Here is a 21450-nt window from a genome sequence, read left to right as displayed (position 1 = left end):
TCAAGTCTGTTTTCTTTAACTGTGATTCTAAATCACAAATAGCCCTAAATGTTATTAATGCACACAACACTTGGTAGTAAAGAACAACTCTTTTATTATTTTCATGTGTTTGACATCATTGGAAAGCTTAGACTCCACACTTTCAGAGCCTGTAAATAACTCAAAATGTCCAAATAGACCTGTTCATGGCTTTGTCGTGGCCAGTCATATTTACCAAACAGTGCCACTCTTCTAATTAGGACGAACAAAGAAAACAATAAGTGAGTTAAAAAGCTAATATTTTTGTTTCAGGTTGCATTAAATATTAAGTTGTGTTATCGCAGGGCAATTTCAGGTTAGGAAGTCTGTGAGGGTTTGTTAAATGGGCTAATAAACCACTTTAACAAGCCCACTTTTTCCTCAGCCTGAAAAAGTTTGAGAACACTGTCTTAGTGTGACTGTTTTCTTATCAAAGTGAAGTACTTAGAGTTAGATTTTCAGTAAAGGGATTTTTTACAATGATTTTTGCTTTCTTACCTATGTTGTTATAATGAATGTATAAGACCAAATTATCCATTTATGCAGGATGGGGAAGGTAAATACTGGCAGCTCCCAAATCTCCATTACGAGACAATGCAACCTCTGCTCTCTTAGCGATATAGATACATAAGAATGACATAATGTTTTCTATACATTCACACATGTACTCTGGGTTACTGCCTGTTTGAATTTCAAACCAGTATGACAATTCAGGGGGAAAAAAGACAGGGAAGGTATGAAAATATCAGAAGCCTCCAAATCTCCATTGCCAAAAGAAGGATGCAGTATGTGCATTTTTAAAGAAATAGGGAATTATGTGTGACAGACATACAATTTTTCACTAAATAACACTCTGGGCTGCTGGGACTTTACTTCCTTTATTACTAATTTTAGGTTGCCTCGTCGGTCATATTTCAATCCGTTTTCTCATATTTCTCGGCATTAGATCTCAGACACAACCCACACACCAAAATGCTTTTAATTGCAAGAGCATGTCTTTTGAACGACTTTAATTTGTAATTGCTATCTGTAGTCAGCAGAGGGCAGCATACTCAAACATAATTTGGAAATGCCATGCTCCACCTATCTGTCGGCGTCATCGTCACTGTGCGCTCGACACATTGACCCAAGAGAGTTGTTCACACTTGACCGACAAGCAGTGTGTGTTGCAGAGGGAATATACACACTTGCAGCCCAGGTAACCCTGCCTCTCTGCCGCTTGCTGTGTTTCAGTCATGAAGAACCTTCACTTCAAAGATTTTTTCTGGGTGAGGTATTTGTATTCCGCGTTATTTTCTAATGGAGACTAAATGTAGAAGTTTATACGCCTCAGATATGTACTTTTTAAATTTAAAACTTGATGCATATATAGGAATTATTTAGTTAGATTTGATCTGATAATTTGTAATAAGCCTTTCCATTGATTTCTTATGTTCCATGTACCTGTTAGATAATCAAGTTAGGACATTCGTACTTTAAACCTTAGCTAATAGCATGAAACGGAAAAACTCATAACAAATTTGCACAATTATAATTGACCTTTTTTCCTCTTAAAATCTCTAATTTAATCAAATCTGCAGTTATTGATCTTGTTATACCATTCAAAAGAAGTGGAAATTGAGATTATATTTTATTTTTGCTGGGTCACACGCTAACATAGGTGCAAAGCTCAAAATATAAATATATATCAAGTGGAAGTTGAAGGTTTCCCTAATTCCAGCAGTCTAGGCAGAACACGTTACAGTTAAAATAGTTCAGAGAACATGTAAGAAGGTGTTTTTAATGAAGAAAATAAGACTTTTTTTTTTTTTTTTTCAGTGTCCAGATCTGACTTCCACTGCTGGCTATGATGCCATCATTCAGTATCTGAATGACGGAAAAAGGACATGCAAAGAGGTGGAGGACTTCATGAAAGCTAGGTAAGGACGTTTCTCATACGTGCTCAGGAAATTGATTCCACTCAGGTCCAAATTCCAAAAACTAAAGCAACAGGAACTGTAGCTTTTTGTGTCACTGTGGGAAGCAATAAAGTTTATCTTTTAAGATACTAAAGGTAAAGATATAATAAGGTGTGTTACATCCTAGAACAGCAAGACTACACAAAGTTATTTTCTACACTTAACTATTCTAAATTGATCCCCTTATAACATTTCTGGATTATTTAAGTTGTAAAGTGTGTTTGTGAAGCATCTTTAGGTGTATTTTATTGGGGAGTCGTACAAAGTCATGTGTTTGCATTCTAAATTCCTCTTTCCTCCTATAATAATTCATCTACCCTAGCTCTATCACACACCACACACACACATTAACTCCTGTTATTTCTACCGCTAACCGGAGCTAAAGTAATGTAAATGATTGAGGAGCTTTTTATGATTTAGTGCAACAGAACACTATTCTTGTCATTATGATAGACAGTAATAAGCTATAGAAATAGCTAGAAAAGCAGATTGCACAATACCACAACTGAAAGTTCCTTAAATTAAAAAGGAAAGCATACCGTGGACAAAACTGCTTCACAAAATACAAGAAGTAAGACTTTTTGACCATGACAGTTGCTGTAAAGAGACATTACTGAGCTAAGATACCTAAAACTGTGAAAATGGAAAATAGAAAGCAGACATGGCCTTTAAGCCATGCAGAAATTCATGCTCGCATTTACTAAATCTTGTTGGGAGTTTCTGTACATGCTGTGTGTCACTGTTTACTAATCAGGGTCAGAAAAGTAATGGACCATTAAAGGGTATTTGTTCTAAAACAGATTAGAGTAGCTGCTTCCTGCTTTGGTATCTGTGCTGTGTTTCTTCACTTGATTGATTGCTGTGTAAAGGCCTGGGCTTGGTCTTTGTGTGACCAGCATAAAAAGTGAAATACCGGTAATCAGTTTTGGTTTATAAGTAGCCCAATAAACTTTAAGCCAGTCTTCGGAGCTCGATTTAGCTGTTTCTGCATGATACAGGCGACAAATGTAGGTACATTTTGTCAATTTTTCTCAGCTGTGTCGTCCGATGTAACTTAAAAGAAGCAACTGTACGTACTTTTCATGCATCATCTCAGCATGAATTATAACCATTTGTAAGGCTTCAAAGCAACAAGTAAGCTTATGTTCATTCCTTTTTGCATATCAGTCAAGCAAGCGGATAATATGCAAAACAGATCTGCCTCTAAAAAGTCTGTTCTCCTATGAGATGCAAAGTGAGAATCTTGTTGGAGACGTTTGTGGTGCAGCATCTTGCAAAAATATGAACTTTTTCACATTTTGTCATGTTTGAACCAGAAACTAATGTATTTTACTATGATTTTTATTAGATAGACATATATATACATATATATACATGATTTTCAAAAAGCAGTGCAAAAATGAATAGTGAGATTCATTTGTGTGGTTCTACTGTGTAAAAAACAACATAAAATAATACATCAGAATAAATTGGTCACAACACCCCCAGAGGTGGCAGCATCATGGTGTGGGGTTGTGTGTCTTCAGCAGGGATTGGGAAGCTGGTCAGAGCTGATGGAAAAACGGATAAAGGTTTTTAAAGCTGAAAGAAAACCTGTTTGGTTTTGCAAGAGACTAAGACTTGGGGGAGTAGCTCATTAGCAGCAGGGCAATGCAGAGGCACAAAGGAATTATTTATTACATAAGCATTTGCGTTCCAAAAATGTTCTCTATCCACTCCCACTGAGTTTGAACTAATTTGGGAGGTTGAATGAGCAAAACGTTTTAACATCTATGTGTGAAAAGGAGGTTAGAGACCAAAGTTTTAAACCTGCATGCAACATTTGTATGCATATAAGTGGTAAAAACCATGGATCTCTTACCTTGCACTTAACTGCACAACTTTGGAACATTAAATAATGTAAGATCACTATTAAATGCATTGGAAGATAACTTTTGCCATATTTTTCAATATATCTACTCTCTTAAAAGACTCACTGTTTATTAACTGTTCCTTTCAGGGCTTCGATCGAAGAGAGGTACGCCAAAGACTTGCTTGGTTTGTCCAAGAAAGTTTGTGGACACAATGAGATGAAGTAAGCAACCTCCCAGTCCAGATGCAGTCATTTACTCGACTGACCAACTATAAATACAGCACACAAGCATTTTGCTGTTGAATGCATATATTTCTTGCAGAACAACCTTTTGTGCCTTTACTTCCAGATTTAGGCACGGATACATTCAGCAAAAACACAACACTTTCATTCAAACGCACTTTTTAAATACACAAGGGGAATTTAATGTGGTTATTCCATTAAAATAGGAATAGCTGATGATACTGGCCCCTTTTCAGTTTCCTAATGAGATTTTAGTAGGTCCCTATTTAAAGTGCTATTGCTAACATGCTACTTCTTCAACAACACAAGTTCCCATTTTAGTCAAATGTCTATTCTGGTTTTGTTCCTGTGTAAAAATTTAAGTGTTAAGAGGAAGGAAGAGGGACGAGAGAAGATGATGGTGTTTCCTTTTATGACGCTTGATTAGTCCTTTTTCAAAAGTTAGATAGATTCCCTGTGACAAAAGAATAGGGACATTTCAATTGGAAGAAACTATATGGTAATGATTTTTTTTCCATTTATGTAAATTTGGAATGATAGTCTGTTTTACTTTTATATTTTAAGCACATTGAAAAGATCCCTGGACGTGTTTAAGCTACGTAAGTGCCTTGACAACAATGTTACAATGACTCTTTGAGTTCATGCTTTCCATGCTAAATGCAACTAAAAGCGTGTTGTTGTTTTTTTCTCCTTTAAGAGACTGAACATGTTAGTTTATCACACTTACAACTGGCGCAGAGTATGAGGGAAGAGGTCAAGAAACTGGAAGAATTCAAAGAAAAGCAAAAAGAAGCAAGGAAAAAAGTTGGTGCTCTTGTCTATGCTAAATATGCTGTGATATTTTAGGTGACCTGAGTTAATTAGATGTATAACCTTTATTTTATTTTTTTTAGATAGAACAACAGATGGATGCTCTTCACAAACAGAAGTCCTCACAGTTTAAGAAGACGATGGATGTGAGTTGAGATGAAAATGTGTTACAGCACATATTCAGATTTGAGGGTGTAAAACCTCTGAAAATACGTAAATCTTTTATAGCACAGTAGCAACACTGAAAATGACAGAAAACCCGACTTTAGCTTGAGCATATTTAGTCAGTGATCGTCCTTGTCTGTTTTTTTTTATCTTTGAAAATTACTTTAGTTGTTTTGTAAATCAATAGATGTATGAATAATGGAAAAACCATATGAACAAAAAAGTAGAAATGACTCTAGTGCAATGGCCTGCGGCGACTTCTGTAAATATCTTAGATCATGTTTGAAAAAAAAAATGTTTTCTCTTTTAGCATATAAGCATACTGTGGATGCGTCTTGGTTCTCGGTTTTTCCAAGAACCGAGAATGTTCACTCTTCTCCTAACATTTTAACTGTGTTCTCAAATTTTCTACTTTTTTCTTGAAGTCCAATTTGTAATGGGGAAAAAAAATCTACAACAACAAAATTTAAGTTCATTTTAAGTCTTCCACATACCTTTAAATAGTTTTATGTAAGTTGGAATACTCACACTTATAAAAGTGAAAACAAACATGTTGCTAGTTGTCTCTTGTTTTCCACTGCTGTTGGGCAACCTATCGTGTAAAATAAGAACCCAAAGTAGTATAGGAAGCAAAATAGGACAAGCAGAATTATCAAAACAGTTTAAACTGTATGTAAAATATTAAATTCTTTACTTCTACTTTGATGGAGGAAGTTGCTCCATTAAGTTGCTTTTAGTCCGAATATCTAATTATACCACTTACAAAAAAAAGTCATGGCTTCATGATGAGAAACGTGCAAATTATGAAGTGAATTAGTTGAAAAAGGAGAACTAATTACTCCAGAGTGATTTTCTGTATTCTTTATGTTTTGCTGTGATTCTTTCTGATGACAAAAGGTTCAGAATGATGACAGTTCCTAATTGCTGTGGGTTTTGTGCCCAGTCCAAGAAAACATATGAGCAGAAGTGTCGTGACAAAGAAGAAGCGGATCAGAACATGAACCGAAACACTAATACCAACAACACCAAGCTTGTGGAGAAGGTACACAGAGAACCTATCATACTCTGACATTAAAAAAAGATGAAGTACATTAGATAGTCTGAACCATTGAACTTCAGTAAACTTGGTGTTTGTCAGAATAAATGATTACTCTGTACTCTAGTCCTAGTTTAGGGGTAAACTGCATTATCTATCACTTGTTATTTTTGGAAAATGTCACTATTTTTTTTTCCATGTGGACATTCCTAATTTATAATGAGGCTTCTGTTATTTATTTTCCAGCTCCAGTCAAAAGCTCAGCAGGCAAAACTGAGTGCAGAAGAAGCAGGTAAGTTAAAAATAAAAAGCAACGCTACAATGAACTGGCTGGATTAAATGAAAGTTTGGCTTTTAAGCACTAAAGGATTGACAAAACCAATCGATGTAACTGAATATCCATAGTGATGGATCTGTTTCATTGGCAGACAGATTATACCAACAGAATGTTATAACTCTGGGGAAAATTAGAGATGACTGGCTGAAGGAGCATGTGAACGCCTGCGAGGTGAGGCTGAGAATAACAATTAATGCTCTAGACACACAATGTGCTAAATACCAGTTCTTTTTTTTTAAATCCCAGATATTTGAAAAACAGTCAATAGAGCGTATTAACTTCGTGAGGAACACAGTGTGGACTCATCTCAACCAGCTTTCACAGCAATGTGTCACCAGCGACGAGGTAAGGCTCCAAATCGGATTGCCGTGATCTACATCACATTAACATTGCAGTCACATGTACAGTTTTTAAACCGCTGACAAGGAACCGTTTTATCATTTCTCAAGCAATAATAGAGCTGCTTCCTTAATCAGCTGGCCTATCGAAGCACAAATGGCTTTTTTGCGGGGGTTCATGTCAGGCCGTCAAAACTTTTAATGCCTTTTAAGTACAAGTTCACATTACAAAATGTAAACATAATGAGTTTTTAGACTTCTTACAAAATTAGCATGTACACTTGGACATTATGTACTTCAAAGTGCTAAAGTCAATATTTTTGACTTATCAAAAGGGCAATAAGCTACTTTGTTTTCTCTGAGGTTATTGTTTTGGATTTAGATCTCCTTAGGTGTGAAGATTTTTGGTGTCTGTTGTTCTAGGTAGTGAAAAAAGTGCTGACGCAGTCATTTTAATCCGCTGCACTCCCACCACACAGCAGACAGAGACATTTAACAGCTACCTGCAGACCACAGCTAAGCACTTAGCGGCTTAAGGGTCAGACATCACCAGGCATCAGAAAATAAATGTTGGTCTTGGCTGTAAATAGGTGTTACTCATACAGTGGCCTGCAAAAGTCTTCATAAAACTTGGAATTTTTTATCTTATTTACTAAGTTGCAATCGCAATCTTCCGTGTGTTTTATTAGAAGCTTTTGTAATAGTTCAGCAAAAAGTAGCAGATGAAATGTAAAGTGGAAGGAAATGCTTCCAAAAGTATCTAATTTGTATTCAGACTCCTTGAGTCATTGTTTTGTCATTGTTTTGCCACAGGAAGCGCTACTAGTGTTTTTTTTTTTATCATGTCTCTGTTGTCTGATCATCTGGACACTGAAACAGTCCTGTGTGAAATAGCCCAAACTTTCTCTGATTAATGTCACCCTTTGTCCAGCCTATCAATTTACTACTTTGACAATTTTTACTCATTTATTAAATAGGTAACTGTTTTATCAATATAAGAACTTGTATAACGCATGATTACTTCTCCTTTTGTCCAGCCTGTCGGTCTAGTATTATTTTTCCTCACTTGAACAGAAAACTGTATTTATCAGAGTACAAACATGTATAACATTTTGTGTTTTATGTGTCTGTGTGTGCCAAGCTAAACGAGGAAGTGAGGAGGTCACTAGAGCAATGTGACGTCCAGGAAGATATCGAACACTTCGTAAATCTCAGACGGACCGGAGACAAACCTGCAGGTGAGACTGGAACACAAACTGATAGTAGCGTGCCATTAACAATTAAACAGTCCCGTAAACAGAGGGAAGTAGTTATTATCCATTACTATTTGCCAGTAAGTGAACAATCTCTGTGCTTGTCTGGAACAGCTCCAGTCGTGTATGAGAACTTCTACTCAGGACTAAGGTCTCCAACTGGACCACCGCCTTCCCGGATGCCTCCACCAGCTGTGAGGTAATTAAGAAAATGCAAAATCTTTTTTCTCATTTTATGACTTGTTCTTTGCTGCTGCTGCAAATAAAATTGACCACAATTTATGTACCAACATTAATTTGTGAATTTGCAGAAGGGGACCACTCCCTGATCCAACACAGAATAGAGGTGGGTTTTCTTTCACTAAAGAGTTCTCTCCTTTTTGCAGGTTTTGCTATATGTTCTGAATGATATTGTCCTTTCATTGCAGATGACTCGCGCCACTCTTTGGTGCAGGACGGAGATTACAGTGTGATCCAGTATTAACACATACATCACCAGCAGTTTCAGACTTACCCGTTATAGCCCATTCCTTCCCCTTTTTAGGCTTCCTGTAAACACACGGTCATATCAGATGGAAAATTTGTGTCATAACTATGTGTACAGACTATGTTTCACTTTAGATTTCTTCATGTGTTGAATGTACTTTTATGAAATAAAATAAGTGGAATAGGTTTGAAGTTAATATTTATTGATCATAATAAGCATTCATGGTCAGTGTTTTACTTCACAGAAAATCATCAGACAGAAATCTTAAGACAATAATGCAAACTTAATTGCAGTGTGAATTCTGCAGTTAGGTTGGATTATATATTTATGTTTATGTTAACTGTGCTTTGATTTTTTTTTGCATTAAGACTTTCCCAGATTTAAACATGCCATTTGTTTACCAGTTTTCATTTCCTTGTTGATGTGAAAGTGACTGACCACTGTCTCGTGAGTGGCAAGATTCTCACGTTTTTAACGTAAGACAAAAACAAGTCCCTATCTAAGTTATTTATTAACTTGAAGTTGTTACATTTTTGCGAATTGTTCGTGATAATGAAAAACAGGCCTCTTTCTAATCCAGACTTATATATATGATGTACATATAAATTATATATCCTTGTATCTATATCTTCACCATCAATCCTTTCATCTAAAATCTCATGAAAACGAGTCAAATTGCTGAAGCTATGCCCTCTGAATTTGCCGTTCTGCTGACAAATCTGTATTTTTATTAATGAATGTGAAATGAAGTTGAGTTTGAGACAGTGGAAAAGGGAAATACTGTTGCTTCATCTGTCTTCATGCTTACTACACTTGAGAGCACTTCATAACTTTTGAATTTTTTTTCCACATGTTGCCATGTCACAACCATAAACTTCAACGTTTTGTGTGGAAGTCGTATGTATATGATAGAGCAAAACACAATGGAATGCATAATTGTTAAATCAAAGGTAAATGATCGTTTTAAAATATTTTTGATAAAAATTACCTGAAAAGTGTGGTGTGAATTTCTATTCAGTGCTTGTTAACCCTGTAAGAGTCCAGAGCAACCAAGAAGATCACCTGACAATGGAAATAGTAACTGCATAACATCTGAAACTTGGCAGATTACATACAGGCCTTGTAAAGAGCGAGGTCTAGCTAATCCTTCCTGCGGTTAACAACCCTAAAACATACCATCAGTGCATCCCAGTTGAGAATCTTCACAATTGCTGTTTACATGTATTCTGACTCCCTCTACTTCACCCAAAAAAATTTAAAAATCCCAGTTTGTAGTTGTGAAGATATATGTCTCAGAATACTCTATGGTAACAGATGGTTCCACAAAGTATTGACGTGGGGGAGCTAAATATAATGCATTCCAGACTTTTTTCTTTATTTGTAAAACAAACCAAAAATACAAAAGTGTCAGTTGCCTTTAATTTTACAAATATGTGCTACTTAATAATAGTCTGTTACATAAAATCCCAATATAGTTCACCAGCATTTTCTTGTGTCACATTATAATATCTGCACCCCTATTTTTCCAAGAAACTAAATCTTTCTAGATTAGACAGCAATTTTTAATGTGGCTACACAACAGATTTTGTCTTTTGTTATTTTCTCCAAAGTGTTGCTCTGTTCCTGTATAACCAAGCCAACATGCTTGGTTTCGTTGATTTATTTATTTTTACCCCAAACACATAAAACACTTCCTCCAGGCACTTCAGCAGCACAGTACCAATTTCTGATTTGTCATATGGCGTGCAGCATATTTATGCACTTTGCTCGGCACAGTATAGTTATTGAAAATCTGCTTCACTTGATAAAGAAAGATGTTAATTTCAACCGGTATCCACTATTATGTTTCTGAAAGCTTTAGAGAGAGTTCAGATCTTAGAATGATGGCACTACACCCCTCCACAGTAAAACAAATACCAACATTAATATATAAATCAGAGGTTTTAATAAGAAATATTCAACATGCCAAGCTCTAAACATAGATCTCAGGACCGAATCTGGATATCCTGGAAAGAAAGAACTTATTTCTTGAACTGTTTTTACAAAAATTCACAAAACATAAGTATTCCTCCTATGGCTAAAATCTAAAATGTTTTCTTTTTTTTGAACAGTTGATTGTAATTTCATTTTGTTTTGTTGTCAGTCATGATACAATAAACATTATTAAAACAATAATTGAAAATAACCTTAACTATATCTGGGGATTAAATTTCAGTGTGTTTGTATGCATTTTATATACAGTTCTCCTCAATGTGAGTAAAATGTTTCCTCTTCAGTGACCTCCAGCTCCTGTGGCGGACTGATGTTACGCAGCGTGTTCAGATTTGATCAGATCCAGAATCACCTGGATGGTTGCATCACCTACAACGAGAAGACATTTTATTGTACGATCTGCTGTCTAAATTTATATTCTAGCTGGAGACAGAATATAACAGAGGAGCAATTTGTCTTAAAAAAAAACAAAAATTAAAAAAATAACTGAAAGTTATTTTTCAGTTATTTCAAACAGAAATAACTGAAAGTTATTTTTTTAAAGTAAGTGATGAAATTGTAGCCAAGGCAGAACGATAACTCTCTAACTGCTGATGTGCAGTGTGACACAGTTCAGGGGATTTTTGAAGGTCCAGAGTAACTAGGTTACAGGGGATCAAGGTTCAGGGAAGCATAATAGAAACTCTTCATTTCAATTTTTATTTTATTTTACGTTTACCTTCCAGATTCATTCTGGGGTTCTCCAACTTCCTTTCAAGTAAAAAGTCCATCAGTTTCCTCAAATGTTTGAAGATCACTCCAATCCGCACCGGAGCCTTAAAAGTGGAACAACAAAATTTCTAACTATTGACCATAGAAGAGCAGAAGGTCAGACTCAGGCATGTAATGCATTAACTAACAAATGCTTTAGTAAAAGTAAACTAGTAAACTTTTAAATGCTCTCTTTATAAAAAGGAAAGAGCTATTTTGTCAAAAAAAATATTCTAATTTTATAAAATCCATTTAATTGTGACAGAATCTTAAAAATAAAAAAGATTCAACTCAAATTTTGACAAGAATTTCTTGCTAGGGTCCAATACGATACACATGCTGCAGTGGAAGTTCTGACCTGGAAATGAATCCATCCGTCTAACGTCATGAGCTTCTCTCTGTGCTGGATGTCGATGTCGCCTCCAAATAGTAGCATGGGGAACGGAGAAATCAGGGTGGTGTCTCGCAGGTAGATCTTGGTGTATTTAACCTAAAGGGGAACATTCATTAGCAAAAGCTGTATAGGGAGACATGGAGCAAACAGAAAACACAACACGTCCTCAGTACCTTCTCCTGGTACAGCAGCCAGCCGTGCACCTGCAGGTTACGGTTAACAGAGGAAGGATGGACCTGAGCCCTGCCTTGAGGCGTCTCCACGGTGCAGGCCACCCGCTCCAGCCCGTCCACGGGGGGATTGCACAGCACCCGCGCCACGCTGTCATAGAGCCCTGCCGTCAGCGCCGCGTTCAGGATGCAGATCTGCTGCTTGGACAGCGTGGCCGCCCGCTGCTTCGAGCGAGAGGACCAGAAACCCACCTGCTCCATCATCTTCATAAGCTCGTGCTTCACATCCTGGATGCAGGAGGGATTGGACGTTACGGGAGGGATGTGAAGAGGTTGGTGAGAGCAAGTGAAGAGCAACCATAACGCTACCTCTATGGTGAGCAGAGCTGTTCGATTGAGGAAGTGTTTTCTACAGTAGGACATCTCCACTCTCAGTCCCTCGGTTTGTGAGCGTTTCCATCTAAAAGAAAACAGCAAATTCTATAAACACAAAAATGCACATTTTGGATTACAAGCATCTTTTTTTTCACCTACTTTTGTTCTAAAACACAACCAGAAAACACAGACCTAGGAAATAAAATCATTTGATGCCAGAAAACAAATGTATACAATTCTGACATTACTAATGGTGAATGGTTGACATTTGCACTATTGGGTTGTCAACCCAGGGCTGTTGTTTACATTAATTGTTAACTCTTCTAGTCACAGTTTGGCAACCATGATGCCTTTACTTACCATGCAACATAAACAAATTGCCGTCTTAACGAGACCAACTGGTCTTATTAACCATAGATCAAGAAGCAAAAAAAAACTGTGAAATGTAGCTTTTGGGTGTATATGTTTTCAGTAACACCAAAACTGATATCATTAATGTGTTGGAGTTCTGATTTGGCAAAAAAACCCAAAAAAACTGGTGATCAATGTATTAAAAGGTTCTTTTTACATTTTAAAGTTTAATATTTAGATCTGAAACCTTCTAGAAATACCAAGGTGCTCACAGGAAGAGTGTAAGCTTGGAGTGCAGTTTGTCATGTAGTCACGAGTTCTATATATCAACAAGTGAAGTAATAAACTGTCAAAAAACTCTTTCCTGTGTATTTCCTAATACGCCTTTATGCAAAACTTCCTGACCTCAAAAAACTTCAAACCTGAACTTGTAAAAAAAATATATGAATTCGTGGAAATAAGAACAAAGTTAATCACTTCTTTATAGAAATTATTACATTTATACTTTCCTACAAAAGTACTCTTGAGTTCTTTATATGTACTTTTAAAGGCTTTGCTATGATGGTTCAAAGTTGTTTTAATTGATAGTTTTTGATGTTTTATGAAAATATTTGAACCAAAAACATCAACAAATCATTAGGGTCTTTAAACTGGTCCATACCCCATATATGCGTTATATATCGTCAGGTGATCAGAGTTGGCGGTGGCCAGAGCAGCTTTGGCCAGATTAGCTTCCTCCTTTCTGTTCATCGGTGTGGAAAACGGAGACTTCTCAGTGATGGCTGCAGCGATGGTTGCCTGAAAGAAAGACATTTTTTTTTAATCCTGCTGAAAAATATCATTAAAAAAATACAAAATAACATTTACAGAATCCTATGTGGAGACAGAAAGTATGAGGGTTACTCTTGTTTTACTTTTTTTTACACTCATACCCCTAAATAAAATCCAGATCAATCAATTTCCTTTACAAATCACCTAACTAATAAATGAAATTTTATCTCGATCGCAAAAACAGTTGAACAAAAGTGCAGTTTGTGGTTGTAATATGGCAAAATGAGAAAAAGATCAAGGATTATGAATACTTTTGTAAGACTCTGTAACTTAAAAGCTTTTTTGAAGTAATCTGAAGAATTGCAAACAGGACTTACTATGGGTTCAAGGCAGCCAAGGATGGCTCCATAAATGAGCATCTTCCCGATCTTTACGTTGACCGGCAGACTTGCCAAGTGGTGTCCCAAAGGCGTGAGGATGTGGTTGTTGGGTTGACATGCGCCGATCTTCCTCAGCAGGTTCACAGCGTTGCTGACGGACTGAGGCTGAGGAGCATCCAGGGCCCGGCTCAGGAAGTCCTCCGGGGACCCATACTGACATTTCTACCACACAGGAGAAAAACACTGTTTGACTTTGTGTGACTTCTCATTTCTAAGTGACAAAGAGTGGCTTCATTACCATTATATGGAGACAAAGCTCCTCCAGCGGGACCCGCAGAATTTCTGGGATGGAGTAATCCATGAAGGCATCAAACCTGGTGTGAGCAGCACATGTGTCACCAAAGGAAAATAGGCACGTTTTAAATGTTTAAAACTAACGAAAGGTCTGTTTATGAAAGACTGATAGATTGAGTGTTTTAGTGCGGTTTTCCTGCAAACAATGAGCCAATGAGCGAGATGCTCCAAACCTGAATTTAGGGTAAAGTCTGAAGCAAAAGCCGTTTCTGACACGTCCTGCTCTCCCCTGCCTCTGGAGGGCGCTGGCTTTGGAGACGAAGGTTTCCACCAAAGAACTCATCTGGCTGCTCTCATGGTACCTGAAGAAGCCCAGAGCAATATGTTAGTTCAGCAGATTTTCACTTATAGATATTACTAGGCTGTGGAAAACAAACGGGAGACAAACCTTGTTTGTTAGCTGTACAAACGTTAATGCACAGCACCGACTATGGCAGTTTTTGCTTTAGTTGTTTGCACAGCTGCTTTACAGCAAAACAGTTACATGTTTTAAGCAAGCATAGAAAATGGACGGTTAAATTTACCACAATTTGTAAAAGATTTCATATATATATATATATATATATATATATATATATATATATGCATACATACATACCTATATACTGTATATATATATCTATATATGTACAATGTCTTTGTACAAAGAGACATTGAAACAAGGTTTGAAATCGCGTATATACAAATGTGCCAAATTGCCAAGAAAGTGTAAATCATTCATTCATGAACTCTTACTTATTTTCTTTAGTCTTCCCTGTGTCAATGACAAAAACAACATCTGGAATCGTCACGCCTGTCTCAGCAATGTTGGTCGACAGCACAATCTAAAAAAGAAAAAGAAAAGCAATCCGGCAAAAGAAGTTGAAGACACAAAGCTACAGCGTCATAAACTGGTAGCTGAGTGATATGAGCGGCAACTAACAATACCTTTCTAACACCAGCAGGGGGCACTGTGAAGGCAGCAGCCTGATCCTTGGATGAAAGAGTTGAGTGGAGGGCCACAATCTTGTACCTGAAATATGGTTACAGAACAAAGAGAACTGGTCATTTTAAGTTACTTTCACCAATTTTTGTGTTTGAAAGCAAAAATTAGTGCTTAGTGGTATAGGAATACCTGTTTTTCTCCCGAAACCTCTTGTCCGACGAGAGAACGTCGTGGAGCTGCTGAATGTGAGCCAGACCTGGGAGAAAAACGAGCACAGCTCCATCCACCTCTGCAAACTGTGGAGATTTGTCTGGCAGAGAAACACCAAAAAGTCACAGAAGGAATTTTCAACAAAATCATAAAGCGCCTCAAGATGTGATGATGGTATTATACCCAAGTAGTCCAGGAGATCAACGAGCAAGTCCACGTTGATCTTATTAGGGTTCATGAACTGAAGCACCTGCCGAGTCCTGCTGCTGAAATGATCAAGGTCCGGACCCAGATCCCAGCCGGAGGACGAATCCCTCACTATAACCTCCTGACACAAACACAAGCTCATCTAAAACCAAGTCAGCTCATTTAGGTTTTCTCAGGTAAAGCCCAGAGAGTCAAGATTACCTGGTGCTGCAAAGTCTTGCCACCTTTCTGTGTGACGGAGACGGACACCTCTTCTTCTTCTTCTAAAATCTTCTGGCTGTACTCGGAATCCTTTTCAAGGATGTATCCTGTCTGCTCTACTATGTCCTCCAAATGATACACCTGGGAAAAAAACAGCACCCTTGTTTTCTTGGACCTTCAAGCAGTTGTTATTTTAGCTCTTAAAAAATAAAAATATATTATGTATTTTAGGATTCTTGCTGCCAATTCTGAAAAGCAGGAGTCATCTTTAAATCCTTGTATTTTTCTCAATACTACTAACCAGTAGGATATTATTAGCAATGAACTCATTGACACTTTTCTTGATCAATCCATCCATCCATTTCCTTTTGCAATCATCCGTCAACAAAATGACGAGACACTTAAAGACACTTTATTGTATTTTTTTCGTACGTGGGAAAACATACATGAACAATAAATGTCACGTCCTACAGCTCTTTAACTAGGAATCCTAAACTACTAGTTAAAAAAGTAGTAATATAACATAAATAAGAAAGCTGCTAAAGTCCCGACACTTAATAATCAAGATCACTTTAAAATGACTGCAAGAAAGTTTGGCTCCTTTCAAGCAAAATATAAAGAAATAATGACAGGACAAGATTTGTTCACAAAATTGAACTCAGATTCTTCGTGTAACAAACCCGAATTACAACTTACTTCAACTGGGAAGGTCCTGCCTGGAATGCTGACCACAGGGCAGCGGTTGAAGTAGCTGGAAAACTTGTGACAGTCCACAGTGGCGCTCATGAGGATCAGGTGCAGGTCAGATCTCTTCATCACAACATCTTTAAGGATGGTGAGCAGAAAATCCGACTGGACACTGCGCTCATGGACCTAAGAGAAAATGAAGAGAGAGAAAAGGATGCCACAAAGAGAAGGTAGGACATATATCTATTATGCGCTCAGGAAGGGTTTGTAAGTACCTCATCCACAATAATATGGGTCAAGGAGCTCAGGTGTCTGTCTTGCTGGAGCTTCCTGAGGAGAACTCCGGTAGTGCAGTACAAGAGGCGGGTCCAGTCCCCAGACAGGTTCTCCATCCTGATCTGGTATCCGCACAGCGACGACTGAATTCAACCAGAAACGTCATCATTGAAGCAGGTGAGAGTGCACTAGAACTTCTTACACTGGCACACAAAACAGGAAGAAATAAACAAATACAAGCCGTGAATGAAAGACAACCTTGGAGCCTGGTCCTTCGTTGCAGCCCAGCTCCTGGCTGACTCTGCTGGCGAGGCTCATGGCTGATATCCTGCGCGGCTGAGTCACCACAATGTTGCAGGGCTGAGCGGCTTTTCCCCCCGTCAACAGCTCCTCCAGCAGGAACTGAGGGATCTGGGTGCTCTTCCCGCTGCCCGTCTCGCCGGCCACCACCACCACACGGTGGCACTGCAGAGCCTCGAGGATACGACCTCTGTGTTGAAAGACTGGGAGCTTCTCTCTCTCCGCCTTAAAAGGTTAAACACTCGGTAAATGGTGAGGAGTCATGTCACCTGGAGTAAATTGAACAATGTAGAGAGGATTTACCTGCAGCTTGTGGGCGAGTGCAGACTCTTTTAGCTTTAGTAAGAGCTCTCTGGCTGATTTAAGCGACGCTGCTCCTTCCTTCTGCTTACTTTTCTCGCTCTTGTCTTCGACTCTGCCTCCTTTATTCTCAATATCGAGACCAGCCAGGTTCTCCCAGGAGTCTTCCGGCTCGTCTTCTCCTCCCCTGTTGAGTTCCTGGCCTTGGTGATAAGCAGGCTGCTGGTCTTGACTCTGGCTCTGCTGCTGCTTCAGTCTGGTGAGGAGCCGGGATATGAACTGGTCTCGAGGTTTGTTGGCAGCGGTGCGGCTCGCTTCCTGCTGCTGCTGTTCGCCGTCTCTCCACTCCAGCCATACATCTCTGTAGGTTGGAGGTAGGAGCTGATGCACAGACTATATGGGGGGGGAAATAGCAGAGTAAAAATAAGTAACCTTCTCTTTCCTACACATTTTTTTCATTTGAAATAAATTCTGCATTTCTCCAGACTCAGATTTTCAGATTTAGTAGTCAACCTTAAAAAATAAATAGGGCTGCATAATGAGGAAAAAATATGCAATGTGGAATCATGTTGGAGAATGTTGTAATGATAATATAATGTGCTAGAAAAAATACATAATTATGTCTGTAGTGTTAATTATTTTCAGCTTTAGGTTTATTTTAAAGACAAACCCTGTGATAGTGATAGAAAGTTTAATACTGAAGAAATACTGAAAATATATATATATATATTTCCATTCCAACAATGTAATTTGTTGATGGCATAATAATAAAAGTTCGTCCGCTCAAAGCCTTACAAAAACTTAACACTGAGGCTGGAAGATGTTTTTAAAATCCAAAATAAAACACGACAACCAAAATCAATAAATAAAATGGAAATAAACACCAGACACAACCAAAACCATGAATTAAATTGATTATTCTGTCTCTGGAAGTAAAATTCCACTTGACATCATGCACAGCATGCGTCATGTTGGTAATAAAACCAACATAAAAGTAGTCTGATTGGAGCAACTAATTTTAGGAAATCATCACACAGGCAACAGGACAGCAGGTGACATAAAAAATGCAAATATGTTTTTCTACCAAGAATTTATTTTCCTTTTCTTCTATAGCTTAAAATGAAACTACAGAATCCAATTACCTGCCCTTTAACCAGGTTGTAGAGTGCCAACGTGGCAGCCAGATGCTGAGCCTGCATGCTGTCCTCAGTCAAGATGGTAGGACAAACTTCCAGGGCATCATCCACTCTTTGAACTCGCACCCTGATAGATGTGAAAACATCACATAGATAATGTCTAAACGACAGAGCCTCAGCTAACCATTAAACATCAGTAGTGATAGTCATTTCTCCACCTGGCTCTTTGTCATGGAGACATGCACCCTTTTGCTTACTTGCATCTCCAGTATCTGCCAGCAGAAACCTTGTGGAAAGCTGGCGCTGGACTTTTGGGCAGGTTTTTTCTGACCCAGTCAATGAGAAACTGTTTGGGGGACTTTCCTGTCCAGCTGCGAGCCGTGTAGTCGAAGTTACGAATGTCTTTTGGCTCGTTCTTTTTCACAACTGCAAAAGAACAACGTTACACGAGGTCATCGCTACATACCGCAGTTAAGGTGCTTCTCCAGGTTTAGTGTGTAAATCATAAACATTTTCAAAGCTTGAAGGTTGTCACAAAAATGACCCAAATTAGGTCATAAGGTAAATTCAAAGTAGTGCAAGAGGAGTGTCTCGAAATAGCCTCTCTCCAACTACGACAATAAACTCTTAATAACAGGACATGTGGATATGATGTCTGTACATCATAACCACATCTGTACACATGTCTGTACAGTTACAAGTGATAATATTTTGAACTTAAGGTCATCACTTTAGGGTTGACCTTTTTCTGCAGGAGGGTCCTTTTCTGCTTGCTCAAACAAATTGAAGCTAAGGTCATCTTTATCATCCACCACGGGAAGCGTCTTTTTTTCCTTCTGAGGGACATCTGCAACTTTTATGGCAGAATTGAACATGGGATGAGACTCCAGCTGCTTCATTTCTAGAAAAGAAAGAATAAATGGATCAAGAAAATGTCACAACAGTTGGAAGGTTTGCTTACTTTAGCTTTCTTCGTGATTACACAGTAACTTGGTGAAACGCTGGCTGCTGGATTATCACATATAATTTCTGAGAAACCGAAACGTAGACCTTTACCTGCTTATGCTTGGTAAATTAAAATGACATTCACCTTGCTGTACGACCCGAATCCTGTCCTGTGCCGTCCTCTGGCCCGTTTTGTCTCCTTTGGTCTTGGCATCAGCAGCCATTTCTTTGGCGTCATACAGTTGAGCGGTGAGGATCAAATACCTGTCATTCTACCAATAACGCACAATGAAACTCTGCATCAAGACTGGAAGCTGCTCAGTCTTTTGAAAAGAGCTTCCCCAAAATATCCTACATCTCAGTCAAAGACTGTTCAATTCAACTTACAGGGTCAAATTTTTCATCCAATTCAGGATTGCGTGTCCTCTTATCTCCTTCTTCCTCCTCCTCTTCGTCGTCACTGCTTTGTTCTGCGTACCTCAAAATCCAGTCCTTCATGCTTGCAGCTTCGTCCTTCTCTGAGACCTGGCAAATAACGCAACTAAGCTCACATGCTGAGCCAGAAAACACTCATCTAGCAAGCACACAGAAATCTTTCAACACACAGACCCTGTTGGTGTCTCTGTGGCTGTTGTTGGATGCTTTGGGGTTCCTTTCAGCAGGTTTCTGCTGCGGTGGAGACTGGAATTTAGGCCGACTCTTCTGGCTCTCCTCCTGCAGCTGCTGGCTGAAACCGTCTGGCAACTCATCTGGCAAAACAAATGAGAAATTCACAAAGTCAGCGACAATATTAATAACACTATTATGAACGTCGGTGCTCTGTTACCATCTTTAAGGTTCAGACAGAGCCAGTCGAGAGCAGAGTGGAGGTCGCCCCCATACAGGACGCTGCTCTTCATCGCCTCTTCAATGTGCTCTCTTTTGAAGTTGAATTTCTCCAGAGCTGTGTACAGGTCCTTAAAGCATATACAAATACAGCAGTTAGCTTATGCAACAAAGCTGGATGAATGAAAATGGTGTTATCTTCCTACCAACAGCTTCTTAGTTGTAAATCTGCCAGAAATGGGCCCTTTGTCCCCATTCTCCTGTCTGAAATCATTGATCAGCTTGATGATTTTCTTCTCCAGCTCAGCTTGGATAGAAACCTTTTTTTTTTTAAAAAAACGAAAAACCTTTATGAAAATCTACACATCTCATATTGGAAAGTGGGTACTTTCAACACTTTGGCATTTTTGTAAAAATAAGTGTGTTGTAGAGGAATTTTAAAAGAATGATCAACACAAAGTAGAAGATATTTGTGAAGTGGAAGGAAAAGCAGGCGGGATTTTCAAAGTGTGTAACAAATGCAAACAAAAAAGTGTTCACATCTGTATGTATTAAATTACTTATATTTATTAGGTGATTTCCAAAGACAAATGGTTGGACTGCACCCTGTTTAGGGACCAGTTTCACTGAAGCTTTTGGCTCAAAAAACATAAAGAAGTTCAAATACATTTTCAGACTCTGTAGACATGTTACACTTACTTTAAGAATGGACTTGTCTGAGACCCCACCTGTGTCCACCTGAGCTGTGTTGGCAAGACTGTAGGTCTTTGGGGCTGAGGGAAGAACAAAACAAACAACTACATGTCATTGTATGTGTTGAAGTTTTAACATCCTCTGACAGATCCTACTTAAAGTTAAAGTATTAGGTCTGATGGTTCAGAAACCTTTATAGGGTGCCACGTGAATACTGGCAGTGGCAATTGTATACAAACAATCTAGCAAATAATGGCAAAAACATACAGCGATTAGGACCTTCTTTTTCGATATAAACCACCTTGCAGCCTTTATTGACAACGTCATGCTGACAAATTCTCAGGTTTTAACAAACAGCAATTGATTCATTTTATTGCATTACCAGATCACTACCTTTAGATTTAGTCTCTTTCGCTGGTTTATTCGTTTTGCTGCTGGCTGCGTGTTTCTTCTGGTCCTCCACCGCACCGGTGCCGCCGACTGCAGGGGTAGAACCGGAGCTGGCCGCCGCTGCTGCTGCCGGGGCAGCCTGAGCGGCTGATTTCTTCTTCTTTCCACCCATTAGGTCAACAACTCCTGCCTGAGTGTGGCTCCTTTACGTAAACACGGGAATTGAATACATCAGCGAGATGCTGGATATTATAGAAAGAGAGTGAGAAAGCCGGAGTCAATACGTGTGTCTCACTCGTCTACGTTTTGCACCACACGGCT

The 21450-nt window shown here is 38.5% G+C and overlaps 2 protein-coding genes across 2 annotated transcripts; one reads left to right on the top strand and one right to left on the bottom strand.

Annotated features, from left to right (window-relative positions):
- The first annotated feature begins 1135 nt into the window (after positions 1-1135).
- Positions 1136-9484, top strand: pstpip2 (proline-serine-threonine phosphatase interacting protein 2). Its single transcript, XM_028025498.1, has 14 exons — positions 1136-1286; positions 1837-1937; positions 3976-4050; positions 4636-4670; positions 4769-4875; positions 4965-5027; positions 5990-6088; positions 6329-6374; positions 6511-6590; positions 6666-6764; positions 7899-7995; positions 8125-8209; positions 8322-8356; positions 8439-9484. Exons 1-14 carry the CDS (start codon positions 1254-1256, stop codon positions 8492-8494), a joined length of 1011 nt encoding a protein of 336 aa, XP_027881299.1. The 5' UTR covers positions 1136-1253; the 3' UTR covers positions 8495-9484.
- A 941-nt stretch (positions 9485-10425) lies between these two features.
- Positions 10426-21435, bottom strand: dhx29 (DEAH (Asp-Glu-Ala-His) box polypeptide 29). Its single transcript, XM_028025495.1, has 28 exons — positions 21133-21435; positions 20746-20819; positions 20253-20366; positions 20048-20177; positions 19831-19970; positions 19609-19746; positions 19367-19493; positions 19019-19177; positions 18534-18702; positions 18283-18403; positions 17144-17533; positions 16799-17065; positions 16540-16683; positions 16274-16450; positions 15578-15718; positions 15353-15497; positions 15149-15269; positions 14962-15046; positions 14770-14858; positions 14208-14336; positions 13979-14054; positions 13678-13902; positions 13191-13327; positions 12173-12263; positions 11807-12091; positions 11598-11729; positions 11208-11304; positions 10426-10858 (listed from the first exon to the last, which is right to left on the bottom strand). Exons 1-28 carry the CDS (start codon positions 21299-21301, stop codon positions 10803-10805), a joined length of 4128 nt encoding a protein of 1375 aa, XP_027881296.1. The 5' UTR covers positions 21302-21435; the 3' UTR covers positions 10426-10802.
- Positions 21436-21450: the final 15 nt, after the last annotated feature.

Source organism: Xiphophorus couchianus, chromosome 8, assembly GCF_001444195.1.
Source record: "Xiphophorus couchianus chromosome 8, X_couchianus-1.0, whole genome shotgun sequence".
NCBI classification, from domain to species: domain Eukaryota; kingdom Metazoa; phylum Chordata; class Actinopteri; order Cyprinodontiformes; family Poeciliidae; genus Xiphophorus; species Xiphophorus couchianus.
Note: the sequence above shows the minus strand (reverse complement) of the source record. Positions and strands in the feature narration are given on the sequence as shown.